The 22,881-nt window shown below is 41.6% G+C and overlaps 2 protein-coding genes across 3 annotated transcripts in view; both read right to left on the minus strand.

Moving 5' to 3' along the window:
* The window catches only part of slco1c1 (solute carrier organic anion transporter family, member 1C1), a 29,908-nt gene extending 27,748 nt beyond the window's left edge, over window positions 1-2,160 (minus strand). Inside the window, exon 1 of the mRNA XM_030382049.1 lies at window positions 1,440-2,160. The gene's annotated coding sequence lies outside the window, so the exon portion shown is untranslated. The remainder of the gene's footprint in view (window positions 1-1,439) is intronic.
* Window positions 2,161-6,715: 4,555 nt separating this feature from the next.
* Window positions 6,716-22,881, minus strand: part of LOC115561468 (cGMP-inhibited 3',5'-cyclic phosphodiesterase A) — a 44,235-nt gene continuing 28,069 nt past the window's right edge. For both annotated transcript variants that reach the window (XM_030381563.1, XM_030381564.1), the window contains 10 exons: window positions 21,419-21,495; window positions 20,991-21,193; window positions 20,099-20,239; window positions 19,578-19,689; window positions 19,198-19,305; window positions 18,667-18,866; window positions 18,112-18,315; window positions 17,775-17,936; window positions 12,436-12,757; window positions 6,716-11,944 (listed from right to left, as the gene is read on the minus strand). In XM_030381563.1, the coding sequence (XP_030237423.1) occupies window positions 11,640-11,944; window positions 12,436-12,757; window positions 17,775-17,936; window positions 18,112-18,315; window positions 18,667-18,866; window positions 19,198-19,305; window positions 19,578-19,689; window positions 20,099-20,239; window positions 20,991-21,193; window positions 21,419-21,495 (1,834 nt within the window). In that variant the 3' untranslated portion in view covers window positions 6,716-11,639. The remainder of the gene's footprint in view (window positions 11,945-12,435; window positions 12,758-17,774; window positions 17,937-18,111; window positions 18,316-18,666; window positions 18,867-19,197; window positions 19,306-19,577; window positions 19,690-20,098; window positions 20,240-20,990; window positions 21,194-21,418; window positions 21,496-22,881) is intronic.

The following is a 22,881-nucleotide window of genomic DNA, read 5'->3' on the forward strand; positions in this document are numbered from 1 at the left end:
AGCGGTTGAGCCAAACATTGTCAGAATAAGTGATGCCAGTTCCTGATTGTGGGGTACTGATGCTGGCTAGTATCAGCGGCTACACACAGAAACCTGATTTGCATGCAGCTATGTTTCTCCTTTATTTTATTTATTTTTTGCATGCAACCTCTTGCGGGCCAGAAAAAAAGTAAGAGGGGCCGCATTTGGCCCACGGGCCGCTAGTTGAATAGGCCTGGCTTAGACCATGCACAAATACGTTATGAAGCAACAAAAATACACTGTTTAACAGGGCTTTCTCTTGTTTAAAGAAAAAACAGGATTTGGGTTTGTTACACAAGTTGTGCATATTCTTGATTGACAGTAGGCCTCTTTATTGGCAGTTAATTAGCTTTTGGGTCATCTGCATACTTTATCATCTAGGCTCGATACGTAGGCTATATTTTAAGAGTCACTCACCAATGCGGCTAGATAAGTGCTAGTGTAAAGCAGTAAACGGAAAACAATTGATTTATTGAATTATAAATTAAATAATCTCGCATTTGGCTTAATTGCGTAACGTATCGACTCTTCGTTTGAGTCTCTCATAATACGGGTTTTAGCAAAGCCATGCCAATAGGGTAACCTGTATGAAAATGATTGTATTAGTGGCAGCATAAATGGATTTAGCCCGTAAAAACATAGACCCTAATTTATTGGTTGGTCAGCGATGCTCTTAGACTTGCTGCCCTAACCCTTGTCTTTCCCGGAGGAACCTCGTGATCATAATCAAAAAATACACGACTAAACTCAAAGCTATTGGAAGATCCCTCTGAGATGTAGGCATTTCAACAAGAAGATGTCGAGAGGCATGCTTTTGAGAGATAGATCGTACGGGATTCCGTGTTTGCCTTCAGAGGACTGTGACCCTCGAAAATAGACCGAAGGAGAGAGCAGCGATTCAACATCTCTGAGTGAGGCACATCTACATGTAACCAGTAGGTCGAAATGTACATCGAATAGAAATCGAACACATTTCAAGCTAAGCACATAGCCGAGGTGAAAGAGTACAGGTGGGCTTCAAACAGCCAGGTCACAGCCTGTTACAACAAGCCATGTATAAATGTAAAGGTTATGACGTCAATTCAGGCAAACAACGTTGTTCAATGTTCCTTTTAAGCGCCAGTTGTATTGTTACACAACTGAAACCAGAGGATCATGTGCACACATGGCATTAGGAGAAAATGAAACTTTTAGAGTTGCACCGGAGAGAAGAGACCACGGAACCACCTGATGTCTATTTTATTAAAGCAGGCTAGTCTACTTTAGTTACAATAAACGATTTGACCTTTTTTTCTTGCAGGTATATGCAATATAAATCAATGATCCAGAAAAACATAACCCTAACCCCATAATATAAAAAAAAATGCCTTTAGTCTAGATAATTCATACCTTACTATTATTAATATTAGGCTACTTACCAAATATCGGGTGCGGTTTCCTTTGAGCCTCCAAGCCGAAGTGAGAGAGACAGCGCCAGTAGACCAGGGGGAAGTTATCCCAGGCATGGGGACGACATGACGAGGAAGAATGGAGCCCCGACGGGTCTGCTATTCCACCCCTCTTCCCTGCTGGTAGGCTATATTGCGGTTTAATTAAAGGACCAAAGTCAATCCGTTGTTGATGTCTCCCAAAATATAGTCCACGGTGAACTTCATGCTCATCCGAGAGAGCGTCGTCATTATAAACTAAGTCATAAAGGTGCGCTCTCCCACGGACCTGGAGCCGCTCGTTCAGCTCAGCCAGTGACAAGCGGGCAGCAGCAGCGTAGCCTACAGTATGGAGGAGGACTGTGTCACAGGAACATCTGATCCACATACAGATTCTTCTCGGGTCCCCTAACTGTCTCTCTCTCTCTCCCTTTCTGTCTCGTCTATCGGTCCTAGCCACCAGTTTTTTTTAAATAGCAGTATTATACACATACAAACGCAGGCAAGAACGGGGTAAATATTGTGTGGCGAAAGGGTCAAAACGACGCCTCATTTCAGATGTGCGTTGATATTAATCGACGTCAAATAGGCCTACCTTAGTTTTTTTTACGGCGTATAAAACGCAGACGCTTCCAAGCTGTTTTTTTCGCCGCTTTTCCTAAACTCTAGAAAGGCGGTTTGGACAGATTAGACTGTTATGAAAGCGCGCTATTTGACACGTGCAATAGCGCGCTTTCATAACAATGAAATGACCAGTCTATTAATGCGTATTTCTCTCTTTCTCGCTGTGCACTACACTATGTGGACCTATATCGGGTGTTTTGTCCAACTCTGTGGGCCTAGTAGCCTATAATGATTTTTTCACTTGCATCACCACGTTTGTCTCCCTTTTCTCAGAAAGTAGCGCATTGATCCATATTTCCGCCTGCTCCGAATGTGTTCAATGTGCAATTTATGCATGTTATGTAGGCCTACATCTATAGTCTAATATGAATAAAACGCAGATAAAACCCATAGGGGTCTAACGCTGCTCTTACACATTGAAGACTGCAGAGGTTGTTGCTTTTTTGCAATTGGACCGAATAGATTATTTATAGCAATTGCAAGCGAACGATGAAGGGATAATTTATGGACTAGTGCGGTCTGATTTTGGTTAATTGGTTTGTTGATCGGGTGAAGAAGGTGCATAATTACGAGCTGCGAGAATCAAGAGGAGGAGGCAATTTCACTGATGAAAACGTTCAATTGAAGGAAAAACTAGCTTTCAAACAGCTTTTTGAGATAGGCCTACTCTGCACATTTTTACGGCGTAATGAAGTTCAACGGCGTAATAGCAAGTTTAATGAAAGTCACAACACTTCTCTGTTTTGGCACCACAGTGGTGGAAAGAGCTACCTGCCGTTGTCAGGACCGCAGAGTCGCTCACCAGCTTCCGAATAAGACTCAAGACTCACCTGTTCAGAGTTCACCTCTGCATAGCCATCCCCTCCCACCCCTCCTATATTGTATGTTGTACGTCCTGGCACTTTATGTATTCACATATTGTACAGTAGTAAGAATAAGTTTATGCACCCATGCTAAAGTTAACGTTTTTTTTTGTGAGATCGATCTTAATGCCTTAATTAAACAAATGAGGAAAAATCAAACCTTTTAGGCCACCATTTTCTTTGTGAATGAATAATGTATCGTAAATAAATGAATATTCTTCATTAAAATACAGGGTGCACAAGTAGGCCTACAGCAGCACCTATATGTTAAATTCCGATAGAGGCAGGCAGATATGTATTTTTAAAGGCCATTTACTTCCTGGATCCAGGATACTATGCAACCTGATAAAGTCACCTAGGCCCACATCATCACATACCCCTTCACCATACCTACTGACATGTTTTTTTTTTGGCATGGTTTTATTTCAGTTAGGTTTAGCTGGTTTGATTTGCATTGAGAAATCTTTAGGCTAACTAACAGCTATTAAGCTAACGGAAAAGAACCATGCCAATCTCTAGGTATGGTGAAGGGTATGTGATGATGTGGGGCTATTTTAATTCCAAAGGCCTAGGTGACTTTATCAGGATGCATAGTATCCTGGATCCATGAAATAAATGGCCTTTAAAAATAAAAATCTGCCTGCCTCTATGATAATTTAACATAGGAGTTCCTATATGCCCCCTGTATTTGATTATTCATTCACAAAGTAAATTGGTTGACTAAAAGGTTTGATTTTTCCTCATTTCCTCATAATTAAGGCATCAATTTCCAAAAGATGATTTTTTTATTCCCCTTTTTAGTAAACTTCTGCATGGGTGCATAAATGTATTCTTACCACTGCATGTCATACTAAGTTATAGTACTTAGTTGTGTAGCATCTTATCCAAGCTATCTTTAGTGTATACGGGGAATGGGTTAACTTAGCGAAGTTAGTTAGTTCGTGTTTTGCACTTGGTTCTAGGAACATCCTTACTGTACCGACAGCGAAATATCGTAAGAATGTTATTCTTTTGTGAGTGAGTGGCTTATTGCTCTGTTTAACTTCCGTTCTGGCTTACTGTCTGCCACAGCATTAGCAGTTCAGTGTGTTCAATGCACTTGATCCGGCTCAAAAGGTTTTGGGGTTGCAGTGAAATGGGTAGCCTCCAATGTGCGATTACAATGTTTGAGGCAAATTGTAACAAATTGTAACAAATTGTAACAAAATTCTAACAAATTGTGCGTTGGATAAAAGCACCTGCTAAATGCCCTAAATGTATTTGTAAATGTACAAAAATCCCATCATTAAGATGGCGTTATGACCCATGGCCTGAAATTCCTGGCCTCAAACATTGTAATCGCACATTGGAGGCTACCCATTTCACTGCAACCCCAAAACCCTTTGAGCCGGATCAAGTGCATTGAACACACTGATCTGCTAATGCTGTGGCACACAGTAGGCCACTTTCTTTAACAGCAAGTTAATCAGAGCAATAAGCCACTCATTCACAAAATAATAACATTCTTCCGATACATTTATCTGATAGGCCTACAGCTGCAAGTATTTCCCTGAATGGCATCCACCTCCAAAAACTGTTCTATGCAAGTTGCAAGTCGATCTAGTTCCACTTGAACACAGTTATGTTTCAAGCAGAGGAAAGTTTAAAGGGTATAGGTATCTAGTGATTTTCTATTATTTGCATTACATGATGTGTCAAAAATTACACAGGGACAGAGCACAGTTAGGTTAGCTGGGACAAGACCTCAACCTCTGCCCTGTTCATGACAGAGAATTGGAACTCTGCTTGTTAAAACCTGCCGATGTTCTGAGAAACCAATGTGACCCACTGCTCACTGAAGAAGGCTTGAGGAGGAAGCCTTGCATTATCTGGAAAGATGTACACCTTTACATTGCAACATACAGTTCCTTCTTTTGGTTGAGCACTTATGCAGAGTATGCATAGCCTGTAGTTTGCAGAACACCTATCTGTCCAACGTTTCTGCCAAAATCAAGGGTCAAATTAGACCACCTATGGAGTCCTTGAGTTGTGTTTTCAGATTACATATTTCATTACGTCACATATCATTGCAACTGATGTAGCCATACCAACACTGTGAAGCCAAATGCCACTTTGATGCATCAACTTTTACTGCATACACAAGTATGAAGCCAGCCTTTTTTTTTGTGTTCATTAGCCTGTTGGACAGATATTTATCTAATACAATTATTTTCCCCTGAGCTTTGAGTCTAAGGATGAGGATGAATCCCACATATTTGACAATACAAATTTCCAAAAATGGAGGTGAGGCAAACAGATTGTCATTGGGATTTTTCATGAATGAAAGAGGAACACCACTACATTGTGAATAAAGCAAAAATTGATAACATAAACAACATTTTTGGGGTTGAAAGAAATATGTTCCTGAGGGCAGAAAAAATAGCAGAATACAGAAAGCCAATGTATGCATGTGCATGTGTGTGAAATGTGTGTGGGTGTATGTGCACATTTGTGTTTTGCTGTGTGTGGACTTTTCTCAAACGTCATAATCCTAAAGCAGGGATCCGAATTGTTTGTTTGAACAATGATGTACTGTGTGTTAATACATCAGCATTGGTGTATGTATTTTCCTGTTTCTGTAGCTCACAGTGCTGTTACCCCGGATAGTTTGTTTCAATTCATTTACTTGTGTTGTGTGCCTCATTTATATTGTCTACTGTAGGAACATACAGAGATATGAGAGTATGGAGGAGATATGGATGTTTATGGATGTGAAAACATATTGCTTGATGTCTGTATATAGTTTATAGTGATTCCAGGGTTGTGGCTGATGTTGTTTATACCACAGAATTGTTAAATACTTGATTTTGAGTGGTCAATTGGTGGTCAATTGTGTGAGGAATAAACCATGATCTGGTGTCTTGTTATTAGAAAGAAATGTGATGATGCGGACAAGGCTAGAGTTGCCTGCCATCGCAATGTATGTATGTATGTATGTATGTATGTATGTATGTATGTATGTATGTATGTATGTGTGTAATAGGTGTTCTGTGATTGATCAATTATGCACACCTTGGAATGTTATTTACCGATCAGAATCAGGTGTTTAACAATGCTGTGGTGTAATTTTCAAAATGAGACACCTCTACCTTTTAACATTTCCAATTCCAATGCCAAAGCAACCAGCAACGACTGAGCAACCCTACCATCTAACCAAATAACAACTTCCTGGCAACAATATAGAGCACTCTAGGAGTCTCCTAGCAATGGCCCGAACACAGAAGCAACCATCCGAGTAATCATCCCCGAACACCTTTGAAACCCTGAACATATAATACTCGCATCAGTACGTGGAAACCCAACAGTAAGCCAACCAGTCGGGTAAGTGATGACTCACACACAATCACCAGATTTTCATGAAATGTGAATTCCATTGTAACCTGTTCTTTACTAGAACATTCTAGGGGCTCAGTCTTTTCATTATTATTACCGCTTGTGATGTAATGCATTTTCCATTAAAGTAGCTTACACTTAAAAATAGCTGATCCCTTTGCATATTTAAGGCACATATAAGGAAGTCCATCAGATTACAGCCAGTGCACAAGGGACAACCAAATAGTATCTAATAGTTCCTATTGATAAGTAGACATGTGTATACAAACTGACATACACAAACATAGACAGAAGCATCAACTATCACAGTCATTTCTGATCATTATGAGAGAAGTCAGTACTAAAATGCAGTAAACTTATGTGTAGCAGTGTTGAAAAGAAATAGTACATAAAAAAGACTCACAAACACAAAGGTTTATCATTTATAAATGTTATTAAACCATGTTCACATTACAACATCAACACTGTTCTGCTAGTGACAGCTTCTAATAATCTCAGTATATTGTATAGTTAGTTTGTTATACACAGTCAAGAGGCACTTCCATTTATTCTGGCAATAGAGGAGCTACAGTATTGTGTCTAACTTACAAAACAGTAAAAATAAATATTTTTGTAAAACGTTTTTGTTGTAATATATTTGTTGAATCTGTACAGCATATACTCATATTTCTTTTTTTTTTTACAAAATCAAACAATTACCAGGAATAACATGTAGTATTTTCTTAACAAATACTTGTGAATCGCATAATTTCCCCCATTCTATAGGTATTGCTACAAGTGTTAAGTGCAAGATAATAGAGCAAAACATAAATATTGAAGTCTGTGAAGTAACAGAAACATACTAGTCTCACGTGTCTTGTTTTAAACATGATACTTTGTTTTGGTTTTCCCTTTGTCACAAGAAAAAAAGGTTATTAGCATTCAAACAATGCACATACATGCTAAAATTGTATGGTTGCAAGGACATAGGCCCCGCATCTAGCAGAAATAACACATAATAGAAAATAAACAACAGTGTTTTTGGTTCAAACCGCCTAAACGCCTTCAGATTCATGCCCTAGAAGGGCATTCCCCTTGAGTGCTAGCGCTGCACATAGACATAGCAGTTATGCAAACAGTATCGACAGAAAAAACATGTTGACGAAGGACGGGAGATGGGTAATTATTTAAATCATTTGATGGATAAACGTGATCTTTCATGTTTTTGCACTACCTCATACTCTACTATGTCTAAGTGTTTACACTGGTTTATACTATTGCAATGCCCTTCCAGACCACCTGCTCTGCAACCAACCAACAGAAAAGATAGTGACCACACTAACCGAATGCTCCTTGTTGAGGTTTCCTTGTGCGTATCACGTAAACACAGAGACCTCAACACGTCTTTGGCTTGCACAAGTGAATCTGGTGCACGTTGGCCCTTGTCCTCTCCCTACAGCTGAAGTGGGATGTGCTTTTGTGAACAAAGGTAAGCGTGTGAAGCCAACAGTAACATGAAGTGTGGTGTCTACTAGGCAACAAATAAAAGTAGTACAAAATACGAGTGGATTACAATATCGACAGGTTGGCTGTGACCGATCGTTGATGAGTGCAGCCACGGCCACATGACTGGAAACACTGGCTCACATATGAATCTTCTTTTATACGGAACTAAAAGAGTGAATTCTAAAAACGGATGTACATAAGAGCATTCATCGATGCAGCTAGAGTATCACGTGTGTCAACGCGTGGGTGTTGGGCCTGCCTAACCATTGGACTTATCACAACCTCCAAAAGTCACTTTTCAGAGAGATGACTTAAAGAGCCCAGACAGAATGTCTAAATGGATGAATATGTGCATTTTAGAAGAAGCTTGTTTATTTGCATCAAAATACATCGGCTTGCTCTATATGATTTTAGCATTTGGGATTGAAAATGAGGTGATAAGATTCCTAGCTGCCAAAGACAGCACATTCTGGGTTATGTTATTATAGTTCTAAAGAGCTATATTGTAAATACAATTGATTTAACTTAAACCCTCATTAGCCTATTTTCGCTAGGTAGCCATGATTTTCGTATTACTTCTTGAGTATTCAGCCTTTACCCTCACTGACTGGGTTGAGCCACTAGGCTGTAAGTGCAGTTAGCTTTTGATGTCTGACCAAAGGTAGATTTACTGTAAATAATTCCTCAGGTTATCTAGGGAAAATTGAATGAATCTGTACATGAAACCACCCTCAGAGTTAAGCTTTACATTATATTGACAAAAAATAAATCACAGTTCTGTTTATAGAGGTTCAATACTGGTCCTACCAAGGCAACATTAACTTTTTGACGTTATTTCAAAACTTGTGTCTTATTACCATTCCTGCATGATTCAAATATTAGTTACCTATATTTTATTTTTGTCTGACGTTCTCTGTCTTTGTGTTGTGGTCCAAAAAAAATCTATAGTTCAAAGTTATACAAATAAATATGTTGGTTTGCCACAAACCATAGAAAATGTAAAATGTATTCAAACTGAACCTCAACCTTTTTTTAGCTTTTCAACTGTTATAGTGAATGCAGATACTACGTGCGAAAAGTGAAATTGTTCGACACAGCTTTGTCTTAAGACTTGAGACCATACCTATTTGGACTACTTAGCAACAATTAAAGTTAAGGATTTGGACACAGTGTTGAAGATGTACTGTCCAAAAATCCATCAGCACTCCTCAAAAATTGGTGAGGAGTGCTGATGTTTTTTTTTTTTTAATTTGCTGGTTTTTGTTTGTGTTGGGAGAGAAGAAAGGCATCATCATTAAGAGATATCTTTCATGAAACTATTTTGCATACGTAATGACCCAAACTCTTAATGAGCTTAGTGGGAGAAAAACTGCCCCATTATACCATTAGATCCACCTTCAAATCCTTCATCAATCTCTTAATCTCCCTTTAGGTAGAATGCCAATTCAACATGGACCATGGAAAGCTTGGGTACAAATGTATGTTTGCTTCCTTTCTAAGTTTTAGCACGACCTATAACTTTCATTTGAAAATATTGATGGATGAATTGGAATTAATATAAAAGTGTCTCTTTTTGTTTGGAACACAAACAAAACAGGTAAAACAACTTCAAATTGGACAAAAGCATGCGTTTCAATCAAACCTCATTGTCTCATTGGTAAAAAAAACAACCAATTATGCCTACAGTCCTCATTATCATCATCGTCATCATTAGGATCCCAATTTCCATCAATGTCAAAGTTCTAGACCTGGTCAGAGGTAAGTGATGGTGAGTGAGTGCGTGTTAGTGAGTGAGTGTCTCCAGAAGTGCATAAATCACTGATAAGGAATCCAAGCATTCTCCCCATCTGAATCTACTGCCATTTCCTTCTCCATAATGTCAAATTAAAGGGACGTTCATCATGCTCTGAAACCCCTCACCCTCAGCCTCACTGTGACACCGATCCTAGTGGAATCTATACTAAAGTATTCCCTTGTGTCAAAGGGTCGACTAACAATGTGCTATTGGTATAATATGGGGACAACATGTTCAGCGGCCTTCAAGAGTTGAAGATTATTTCCTGGCCTGGTTCACATAAACACACAGCCTACATACCATTCAGTAAGAGCTCCCGTGAACAATGAACAACAGCATATATGATGGAGGTAAGTAAGTCAGTGATATAAAAAAAAACTATGTTTAACCAGCACTATGTCAATAAGTGAGGCGACCTGTAAAGCGTACCTTCCCTGACCTTGGGAGCATTGAACTCAATGGACGATAGCGTGGAAAATGTGAAATGAAGTGATGATTAGCTGTCGCTTAAGCAGGCAGGGAATGTGGAGCCATGAAGTCTTCTAGCCGGGTGCAGCCTGGAGGGTCAGCTACAATTGCTACATTTAATATGGAACATGATCCACTGGTCTGCCTGGTGTTTAGGCCTACCTACAGGTTTGCCATGGCTGCACCAGACAAGGGGAGCTCCTAGTTGGACTCCCTGAAGGAAGGGAAGTCAGTTTGAAGTGGCTTCACGCCGTTCTTTATTTCACCATGTGTATTGGAAAAGATGGCTTTCTTACTTTAGCTTTATAAAAAAGTGACATTGACGGACTAAATGTCATGCATGTGAGGATTAAGTTTAGTTTCATCATTATCTTATCTACCATATAAGTCTGATAGATACGTAACAAAGTTCATAATATGATTCTGCAGAGATTCAGTATGCTTCCCCGGCTGTGTTGGTTCTTCCTGAGCGTTGTGATGGGATAGGTAACTCGAGTGAGTTTCATGAAGAGACACAAGGAATAGAGCAGGGATGGAAACTAAAGAATATTAACATGAGAAAAAATTGTTTTGTATGCGTTTTCCTTGAGCGAGAATAAAGCTTTTTGAATTACGTATTTTAAGAGCTACAGGGTTCTTTGTTAAACGTCGTATTCGGTTCTTAGCGTGGGATGGGTTCTTATTGTTCCATTGCTTCTCAAGGGCCTATTTCACGAGCCAGAGGCTTTCAGGGGACGCCTCTGCACTGGTGATGTCGTGAGAGACATATGATGCATCTGAATACTCATACTTGACTGCTATATAGTAGGCATTTTGTAGTACGTCACAAATATAGCGCGTCCGAATGCTCCGTACGCATTGTGTAGTAGGTAAACAGTTTCCGAATGCATACTACTGCCACAGTATACAACAGTAGGTCACTACGCTATCCCACAATTCAGCCGGAGTCTGGTAACCGTAGAAGAAAAAACGGTAGATTATCGCAGGTGACTTAGGACATGATCTCCAAACATCCGGTGGCGTTTCGGTGGTGTTCGGAAGCGTTCGGAGGTGTTCTACGCATAGCTGTAGAACGTACTACATTAACGGTCAAGTAGTAGACACTGCACAGAAATAGTATACTTAGTATTCGGATGCACCCATGGCTACTCTTGGGCGGGGATGATCTGTAAATTATTAATGCTATGAAGAGCCTTTTCTATCGGCCGTGGTTCCAAAGAATGACACTCTTTTCCAAGATGAGGGCAACAGACAGCTGGCAACATACTTCGCTAATTATAAGACAAACTATACACACAGTCACAGACATACAGGATTTCTTTCTCTTGTGTTTTCTTTCTATCCAAGTCCCCCCCCCCTCCCTTCCCTTGCTTATTGCACCTAGCAGACGTCCTCCGTGAATCTCCACCCTGTTATTTTTTTTCTGAGGCACAAATTACCCGGAACATCTTCTACAGTGTTGTGTCAAGGTGATGTGCTGGCTACCGCATCAAGAGATTATCAAAAAGAAGGAAATAAATTGTATTAGTTTAAAAGGTCGAAGTTCAAAGTTCGTTAAACAACCAGAAAATAGGATACGTTTGGCTACTCCTCCTTTTCCACCAATGTCTCTGGAAATATTTCCTCTCCCTCGATCGGCTCTACCTCATCCTCTTCCTCGATGCCGTTGACCGGCTCTTCCTCTTTGCTTGCTGACTCCTCCTCCTCCTCGTGAATGATGGCTGTGATTGGCTCGCCGGGGCCACTGAGGCAGTTTGAATCCTCTTTCTGGGCCTGCTCTTGGCTCTCCTTGGCGATGACCCTCTTCCACATCTCGTGGTTGTCGAGGAGGTGCTGTGTGATTTGGCAAAATACTTTTCTCCTGGTCTTCCGCAGAGGGTCTTGTATCTCTGTAAAAGCACCGAGACAGAGAGGTAAAAAAGGGCAGGATTAACGGTCTAATAATAGACGTAATAAACACCTTCTGGCGGAAGAAAACCAGACTGAAGAAACTATTGTGAGCATTCTTTCCACAAAAAGACAACATAGATGTGCAACACACACTACTTGGCAGGACTAAACTAGGACATGCCTTGAGGAAACTCAAAAGACCTCAAACTGTGTTGTCTGTCTTTGAACCAGAACTGAGTTGTCAAGATAATAAGATTAGATTAAAGCCTTTAGCAGCACATTACAAATCTTCAGAAATCCGCCTGGCAGTTGATTCGGGCCTCATTCGATTTGGAGACATGCCAAGCAGAGACTCAAAGACATACTGCTTTTGAGCTTCCTTCGTGGCTGTTAGAATCAATGGCTCCACCCCGGTGTGCTGCCCCCGGGGACAGGACAGCCTGCGTCTGTTGAATGGTAATGACGGCGGGGATTCTTATACAGTACATACGGGAGGTGTCGGAGCTGGTCGAATCGTCTTCCTCTGCCGTGTCTTCATCCTCATCCTCGACTTCCTCGAGCTCCTCCCCGACGTCGCCGGCCTCCACGTCCTTGGTGGGGGTGTTGGTGGTGGTGGTGGTGGGGGTGACGGTGGCGGTGGCGCTCGGCCGGCGCTCTACCCAGCAGCCGGGCATGAGCGCGGCCGAGTCGTAGGCGGAGCAGAGGGGGCCGACGATGTGCGTGATGAAGGACTCCTGCAGCTCGGCCAGCTTGGGCGCCGAGCGGTCCATGAAGGGGCTGATGGGGAGGCCCAGGCTGGCCTCCTGGTCACCCTGCCGACACCAATACGTGTTAGTATCATAGCGCTAGCATAGCATAGCATAGAATCATTGGTGAACTGGAATGTACCCTTCTCTCTTCAATGGGGACTTTCTGCATGGCTCAGGGGGGGGGGGGGGGGCAAGATAGTGGTGGTATTAGGGGCTTTGACTCGAGCCCATAGGTTCTGGGTTTGATGAAGAACTGGAGGCATCCTTCAGTACCCGTGATGCCCCTAACCCCTACCTGCTGCCTGAAAAGTATCTCAAATAATTCACTTTACACTTGCCAAGGGTGGAGTCCTTTGCACCCACCCTTGCCACTTTTCAATGTAATCGATGATGCAACATTTCAGATAAGGTCACTGTGCAGCTCAGCCTCCATGTGTGAGAACATTCCTGGAATATGAGAATCATGAAATGTCATGGGTGGGGGACTTGTCATGGTTTTTTACTCCTGGAAAATACACCCTGTGAGTTGGTTTAGTCACGATGTACACGTTGATCAATCATTTTGATATGTTTCAAAGAAACACTGTTCTTCATTTGTCTATTTTAGAAGCGTTTTCTGATTTATGTAATTTTAATAAGAACGATACCAAAGATGAAAGATGAATGGATGCCAGGTGATACCCGGCTTTAAATGCCCAGTTTAATGAGTATCAACGGCGCCATGAATGACATCGAGCCAAACTGAATGCTGTTTTTCATTTGCCGTTTGGATATGCCTCTTTTCCAAGCGTTGACATAATGCAGCAGCTTACTACAATGTGAGAGCCATATAAACCAATAAGATGTCTGGGAGACTGCAGCTTCCCATTGTACTCGGCCTGTGTGCGGATGTGTAAGCTGGCAACTGCTCATTCATTGCCTCTGGAAAATGGTTCCTTGAAAGTGGGTCAAGAGTACCACAAACAGAATACCATCCAGTTCTGACTGTAGCTCATTTTATAACTGGCTGCCTTATAAGACTAGAAAATACAAAGGACATGGCACGGATAGTGTATTTATGCATAGATATCTAAGGCTCAGCTGACGGTGGGTGTTATTAGAGGATAGGGGGGGAGATTAGTATTTGTATTCACAAGACGACGGATAAAAACAAGGACTTTCATTCTTTTATTCAGGTATGTGTATGCAGACGAAAAGATGCAAAGCCAATTCACGTGACTTGTATAATACCTGTTGATGTTGGACTGTGAATGTGTGGGCATTGGGCCATTTGGAGTTACATTGTTTTTGCTAGCTCATGGTCTTTCACAGGCAGTTTAATACATTGTGAGTGGAGGCGAGTGGAGAATTAAAACCAGGCAGCGGCCAAAGAAAAGGGCCATTGAAAGATGTTGACCGAGCTAATGGACGTGAACGTACGAGAGCCTGTTCTAGGGGAGCTGGATTAGGGGCCACACTGAGCTTATGTGGCTTATCGGCTGCAAGTTGCCCTGAACAAAGCTAGCTGAGGAAAAGCCTGATATAAATAAACGATGCATAGCTACTCTATCCCCGTGGAAGAAAAAAACAATCAATTCATAACATCTGCCCTGTTCTGTCCTCTCTGTACAACCTCTATCCGCCTATGAAGAAGCATAGAATTAGTCAGCGTGCGCTCAGTTTTCCTTTGTCTTTTTTCATAGATTGTTTGAAAATAGAATACCATCTGACGGAATACAGATGTAACACCGTGCAACTGTTATAATTGGATCTTATCGATCCCATTAAGGCGTTCTATACCGTGGTTCTTGCAGCGATAATACCACGTACGTATACTGCAGAGTCTCCTTGATTTCAATTACAATGGCCCCCACCTCAGCCATACATGACCAGAGCATCCGTATAACCGTGTTTGAATGTTCCATTTCAAAGGACAGGGGCAAGAGCTCCTGTTGCCATGGCGACTAACGAAAGCCTTAATCACAACATACACACTTGTGTGTGTGTGTGTGTGTGTGTGTGTGTGTGTGTGTGTGTGTGTGTGTGTGTTTGTGTGTGTGTGTGTGTGTGTGTGTGTGTGTGTGTGTGTGTGTGTGTGATATGCGAAAAGGGGAGGATAAAGAGGAAGATAAAAGGGACAGAGAAAGACAAGGGTGGGTGAAGAGAAGGAGAGACTGGCATGGCTTGACAACCTTTCATCCCTGCTCTGGCCTTGGTCCTCGCTCTTACAGCAAAAAAGTGCACATCATGGCTGTGCATTTGTGTATTAACGTGTGTGTGTGTGTGTGTGTGTGTGTGTGTGTGTGTGTGTGTGTGTGTGTGTGTGTGTGTGTGTGTGCGTGTATGTTTACTCTGTTTTGATGAGGGACCCTTTAATTAGCTCTCTTTGATGGTGGTGTAATCTTTGTGATTAAGAATGAGAGCTGCCAGCCTGATGACACATCTAGGTCAAACTCTCGTGTGACAAGGAAACTCTCCCTGTGCTCATCTCCCCTCCCTCGCTCCTTGGTGCATAGTCCCTTCCCATCTCTCTCTCTTCTTCTACTCTCTCCCACTCTCTCCCTCCCGCCTCTATCTCTCTCTGTGGCTCCCCCTCCCTCCCTCCCTCTCTACACCTCCCTCCGCCGATCCGTGTCTGCCTTTTTCCCATGCCGTCTCCGGCTCTCTGTCTCTCTCGAGCTAAAAGGACACTCATGGTTTACCCGGGTAAAAAAACGAAGTTTGTGTATTTTGAGCATTTATGCCAGGGGTGGATGTTGAAATTGAGAAGACTAAATATACAGAATGCTCTTTAGAAAAATATATTTTTTCATTATTCCTTTTCTTCTTTTTATTTATACTTTCTTTCAAATGTTATTATCAGGAGAACACAAATATGCTACATCTATTGACAGTGACAATAATCTCCCCTATGGATCTTCACAGCAAGCGTTCACCTTCAAATCATGCTGTTGCTATGGATGCCATCATGTGATGTTTCTTCGCCTAATCCCAATTTCTCTTATTCCTCGTCACAATTCTAGCATGACCAATCAGAATCACTGCTACTCAATAGCATAATCTGTTGCCAGGCAATACATTCCTTATAGAATATAGAGACGCAGTTGATGATTAGCCTGTTCCCATTTCTGAACAAGAGTCATTGAACACGCAGATATATTTCTCTCGAGATTCGATCGCTACTTATTGAGATTTCCAGTGAATTATCAATGGAATGACATTCACCTCAATTGGATATAAAATACTAATCAGCAAAGAATGGGGATAAGAAGAAAATGGGAGAGACGTTGACAGTAATGTGATATTCTGATGTTTATGTAACGGCGAGTCACGGTGAAAACAGAATGAACCCTTCATATGGCTGAAGGCTGAATCACTTTCACCATGTTGAATCCCTGCTTGCTCCAGGACTCTGTGTCCTTACACACCCCTTAAGCTGAAGAATAATTCATAATACATGGATTAATAATAACCAGGAACATTACACTGAATCCTACTACTACTACTATTGATGCTGTTTCTACTAGGCCTAAGATGACTACGAGGGGTGTAAAGATTCACCGATAAGAATCGCTAACCGGTTCGGATTAACACAGATGCGACTACATCGATACATGGGCCCCTGAATGTTGCCAAAGAACATTACTGAAAGCCCGTTTCGATATTACTGGTTAAGAAGAAATATTTATTGCGTACATATGCAGTTAAAGGTTCTCAATACTGTTCAGATTGTGAATGATTACGTGCTTATTATCCAACCCCGTTCTTGGATATGTATTTAAAGGCCTCAAAGTCAACCTATTGAAAGTGTTAAATAAAACAAGGCATGAACAACTATCGTGGAGGGCCATGAAAATTAATTATTTTGAGCAATCTGATTGGTAGAATTGTTATCTATATTTTGAGCAATCTGATTGGTGGAAAAAAATATAGATAAGTGGTAGTGATAGTGGTGATGGTGGCTGTGGTGTTGATGATGGCGTCAAAAATTTTAGCGACCTCATTGGTCGAAAATTTCCAATTATTTAGAGCGATCCCATTGGTCGAAAAGTTAAATTGATTTCCAGCGATCTGATTGGTCGTAAAAAAATATTTATTTTGAGTGGTCTGATTGGTTGAAAAAATATCTCGAGGGATCTCATTAGTCTGAGTTTTCAATATATTTCGAGCGATCTGACTGGTTCGAAAATGTATATTTATTTTGAGCGATCTTATTGGTTGGATATTTTTTTTATTTTGAGCGATCTGATTGGTCAAAAAATATATATTTCTTTGGAGTGATCTGATTGGTCGAAAATTTCAATTCATTTCAAGGGATCACATTGGTCGAAAATTTCTATTTATTTCGAGGGATCTCATTAGTTGAAATATAAAATTTATTTCGAGCAATTTCATTAGTCTAAATTTTCTATATATTTTGAGCGACCTCATTGGTCAGATTTTTCTATTTATTTAGAGCGATCATATTGGTTATTAATAATAATATATTTCAAGGGTAGTTGGAAATTTCGACCAATCTGATCGCTTGAAAAATATAGATTTTTTAGACCAATCCGATCGCATGAAAAAAAAAGTTTTTTTAGGAACAATCAGAATGCTTGATGTTTAGCTAAATGTGTTTATTGAGAAAGGGACTGAACAGCTTCAGGAGCTAAATGTGTTTATTAAGAAAGGGACTGAACAGCTTCAGGAGCTAAATGTGTTTATTAAGAAGGGGACTGAATAGCTTCAGGAGATAATTGTGTTTATTAAGAAGGGGACTGAATAGCTTCAGGAGCTAAATGTGTTTATTAAGAAAGGGACTGAATAGCTTCAGGAGCTAATTGTGTTTATTAAGAAAGGGACTGAATAGCTTCAGGAGCTAAATGTGTTTATTAAGAAAGGGACTGAACAGCTTCAGGAGCTAATTGTGTTTATTAAGAAGGGGACTGAATAGCTTCAGGAGCTAATTGTGTTTATTAAGAAAGGGACTGAATAGCTTCAGGAGCTAATTGTGTTTATTAAGAAGGGGACTGAATAGCTTCAGGAGCTAATTGTGTTTATTAAGAAGGGGACTGAACAGCTTCAGGAGCTAATTGTGTTTAGTAAGAGAGGCCGGTACTTGTTGGTAGAACTCGTTGACGATGCCATCGGTCCACTGCAGGTGCAGCTCTTTACACTTCAGTGGACCATTGATATCTGCCAGCTTGATGCACATCTGGCACACCAAGAGACGGTCGTTTTCATTGGTCCAATCGATACAGGACACGCCCTCTTCGCCCACCTGGGAACCAGCGGAGATATCATTAAAGGGGGGGGAGCCACGGTCTCCCCCTCAGGACTAACATCAGTCCTTTCATAGGGCTCCCACGTTTACCTGCAGTTCAAGACAATGAGGATCATAGCAAGTGCGAGTTTTGCCTTGTTTTGTGAATCAAACATGTCGTTCCTATGTTTACCTTGGCGTTGAACTCAGCCAGGAAGTCAAAGTGTTTCTTGAGGTCGGTGGCCAGGATGGCCTCAATCACCAGGAAGCGGAAGCGCTTGAACTCCCCGTGCTCCAGGTTGTTGAGGAAGTTGAACTCTGGCCGCGACATGAAGAGGTTCCAGGCGGACGCCGCATGGTGGTTCTCCAGCACAGAGCGGTCGTTATACAGAACCGCCTGCAGGGGGCGACATTAACACACATTAATATTCCGACATTAATATTCCCTATTGGTTGTTTAATTTTTGTGGCGCGTTAAAGTAGGCTGCTAAATGTTGAATTTTCAATTCTGTAACATGTTTATATGTGAAAATCAAATCTATAAAATTTGCCACACGAGAAATATGGGAAAGCAGGTTAAATTCTACCACACATGTGTACTATGGGACAAGCACACAGGGGTTGTCTATGTACGCAGACCACCAGATGATCCACAGTAATCAGTTCTAATTCCGGGGCTCCCTGCGCGTTCTTCCATCCATCTCCAGATAGCGTTCGTGGTACAGGATGCAGAGGCGGGAGCCTGTACCTGTGGGGCGCTGGTGGCCACCAGGAAAGCGTTGGTCCTGCCCGGGTGGTCGTAGTCGTGCATGGCAGCGGCCACGTACAGCGCCATGAGCTCCAGGGCCGGGATGAGCCCGGCCAGGGAGCCGTAGCCCTCCCCCTGCTGGGGGCTCATCTTGGAGCACAGCAGGCCGGTGGCGCTGGGGCTGAGGCCGTTGGCAGAGTCTGGGGGAGGAGAGAGCGACAGAGAGGTCCAGTCAAACGCATATCAATCGGATTGAGAAATAATATCATCATAATAAAATTAATAAAGAGATAGTAATAATGAAACATTTAATGTTTTGTTTTTAATTTTACAATGAATAAGACATACAAATATGGAAAGAGAGAACTAAATACACATTTATTTTTTGTAATTGGTATTTGTGTGTATTTGTTTGCTTGCTGTGAGATGATGATGATGATGACGGAGATGGTGGGTCTGATGGAGATCCTTATCCACTGGGATTTCCTGTGTGACGTGTGTGCTTTGGTGTGTGTGTGTGTCTGTACTGACCTGGGTGTGTGCTACTGTCCTCCAGCTGGTGGGTCAGGCCGGGGATTGGCTGAGTGGTTAGGTACCACACTGCATGCAATACGTCGGTGGCGTGAATCCGATTGTGGTCTGGGAAAAAAAATAAAAATGTAATACCCTGATAAACATGTAGAGGGCGACATTACCAAACAAAACAACTGGCAAATTTGTGAATGAAATTCTACACACGTGAATGAATAAATGTTATAAAGAATATTATACAATTCTATGGGTTTCTTTGTTGGTTATTGATACTTTTTTATCAGGTGTTAGTATCCCAATTAATACCATTGTGTGGTGATTTAGAGGTTTAAAGAGAGGGTCCTTATAGGCATAATTAGCCTTACGAAAACACAACTTACATGGGATGTCCCTGTATCCATTTTCCAAAGCACCGAAGTAGTTCATAAATTCTTGCACTGGAATCTTAAATGTCTCGAACAGACCTGTGTCTTCAAACAGCTTGTAGGACACCTTGTTCAGAAAAAATATCTGATTTAATACTCAAGTCATGATAATGAGAACATCAAGCCCACTGAAAAGTTCAGAAAATGTGTGTGATTTAATTGTATGTGATTTAATACTTAAATGTATGTATTAAGTAATTGATTACATTTATTAATTAAGTACATCTAGTAATTTAGTACAATAAGTAATTTAGTACACTCAGTTTATTCAGTAGATTTAGTTATTTAATACTTTCAGTCATTTAGTACATAGTAGCATGGTGCCAGTTGGAATTGAGGCTGAGAACAACAGTACACATTTCCGAGATAGCACGTGCCTCATGAAAAGGGCACAATACCTAGCAAACGACAATGTGGTCGTCACTCAGCACTTTCATTACGATGCTAGACACATGGACCGAGCCGTGGCCGTTCACCTGGCTGAGGATGCAGCCGGTCTTGCCGTGGGTCTTGTCCACCAAGCTGAAGATGGGGAAGTTCCAGCTGTTGAGCTGCGCCATGAGGGGCTGCAGGTCGGGAAGGCCCACCACCTCCAGGGCCTGGGAGGCTTTCTCCTTCTGGGTCAGAGGTCACGGTTCCCAGGTCAGAGGTTAGACAGGGGATTCAAACTAGAGGATTCAAACTAGGACGAACATGTATTCACAGCCCAGGGACTGCCCTTCTCCAGTGATTCGCCTGCTGGTGTAGTGGCACCCAGCGCTTTCACTGAGCACTTAATATTGACACGGTGACCTCATTGATTGCACTATTGTCAGGACTCAGGACACTTGTTAAGGGAGACGTCCTCTATATGCATGGCAATTGTACCTCCGTCAGGGTGGCTGAGGATTCAACTTTGACTGCAATTAAAAGCTTAGTTTTCACATCTTTCAACTTGGTCAACTAAAATTCTTTGCAAAATCCAGTGCATGCTAGTATACAAGTACTAACACAAACCAAACATGGTGATCTAACCATGGAGAAAAAAAATGAAGATTGCGTCATACTGGGACTGTATGAATGGAAGGACCCTAATATCAATGTAACAAGCCGCACCTGTTGTTCCTGCCTCTCCACAATGAATAGCATCCAGTAACCAACCCATAGGTTCTTATTGTAAATCCATTGCCATAAGAAACGAGGGATATCTGCTGGCTCATTGCATCGGCAGGAGAAAAACATTCTTTATCCTAAAAAGTCATACTGAGAGCTATTTGTTTTCTCTCTCCCTAGAGAGGCATCCATCGACAGCTGATATACTTCACCATGAACTAACGCTTTTATTTGTGTGTTTGTGTGTGTGGTGTGTGTGTGTGTGTTTAGGCCTACCTCGGGGGAATCAGGGACAAGGGGGTGGAGACTGATGCCCTCGTTCCGATACGGCCCGGGCCCATCCCGGACCTCGGGGGGCTTCTTGCCCCCCCCTTCCCCCTCTTCATCGTTCTGTGCAAAGTCGCTGCTGTCACTGTGGTTGGTCTCGAAGGTGCTGTCGTAGGTGCTGTCGTAGTCCGATGAAGCAACCGCACGCTCATCTTCAGAGACAACATGGATGGAAATGAAGGTATTATAACCGTGGTGGCGGTTTTTAACCATTTTTTATATTTAAATCGTTCCTGTGACGTTAGTTGTTGTAAGTACAGTGTTTGGTTGAGGTTACAACACAGTGTTGTTTATTGTGAAGCATATGAATTGGTCATGCATTGATTTAATACAAACTATTTCTCACTATTGATGGTAAACCCAGTAAAGATTCTCACCCGTGTGGGGGACTCTCTCCTCTTTGTCTATAGATTCTGTGCCATGGTTCAGACGATTGTTGAGGGGCCGGCCACAGCTACCAGAGACATGCACAAATAAGTTTATAAATGAAATGAGAAAGGGAAGCAGAAGAGAAAATAGAAGAGTGCAAGACAGAAGTAGAAAAGACAGCATTGAAGTATTTTTCTTTCTTCTATCTCTATAACTCTTTGGCCAACGTAAACATCTTCAAAGGTTATTCAAAGATGCAACGTGTACGATTTGTTTCAAACTCTCAAAAATTAAGTACGAAAGTTATGTCGTCAAAGACGTCTGAGTGTACTCTCTCATTAGTGCAGTGGTTCTCAACCTTTTTTGAGCAAACGCTTACCCTGATCCTCTGGCGCCCCCAACGCGGACTCCACGAAAACAGATCGAACGCAGAGGCCTAATAAGGCATAAATATTTTGTATTTGAAATGCAAGAGCCTTTTCGTGGAGACTACGCTCAGAGCAGCTGGAACTGAACAAGAGATAGAAGGAAAACGAGAAAAAATTTGATATTTTTTTCTTGCTATCGGCCATGTTTGATTGTGTTGTGTAGGTTATTGACCTGCTAACCCGCGAACTTGGGTTATGTTTATCAGCGTTACTATAGAGATCATGACAATAGCTGTTGTAACGGGAGTCCGGGCGTGTGCAGGACCGAATCGCGCTGTATTATCACTGTTCCGTTGGGCATAGACAGTAAAAAAGTAGCTGAGACGGTAGAGGGGTTAGAAACCAATAAATGAAAATAGGCTTTTTATCTCAGGTAGCCTATTCTTTCACCAAAAAAAATAAAAAAAATAATAAATGAACCCCCCCCCCCCGAAAATGGAATCACGTTCCCAGCGCCCCCCTAGGTTGTGCGAACACCCCCCAGGGGGCGGTACCGCCCCCTTTGAGAAACCATGCATTAGTGTGTGTACCCTCTCATACCACAGATTTGTACCTCAAGAAATCACTATCACTATGGCCACTGGGTCTTGTCATGAGAGGATGAAACAGTAGCAATGCCCAGAGGGCATGTTCTATCCATCCAATAAATGATGGCAACAAGAGTTAACATTAGTGCTGCTTTCCACCGCTGGAGAAAACTCGTAATGAGTAAAGGAGTGACATTTGATGCTGAACTTTGCAAAATTTCTTCTAGACTAGTAAGTAAACAGCTTGTATAATAACACTGTTTAATACGTTTGCCAAGTTGTTGATGAACACGTCTGAACATGGTTCAGACAAGTGAGAATCAATAAGAGTGGACACCACAACTTTCTAATAATATGCTGCCCTCTATTTGTTTCGAGTGTTTAGGACAATTGGCCAAATCGTACACGTTGCAACTTTAAACAAACATTGATTACATAACAGCTGTGTTGGAAGAATATACAAAGAAGCTCATATGGAAACACATGAACACACACACACACACACACACACACACA

Source organism: Gadus morhua, chromosome 16, assembly GCF_902167405.1.
Source record: "Gadus morhua chromosome 16, gadMor3.0, whole genome shotgun sequence".
NCBI lineage: Eukaryota > Metazoa > Chordata > Actinopteri > Gadiformes > Gadidae > Gadus > Gadus morhua.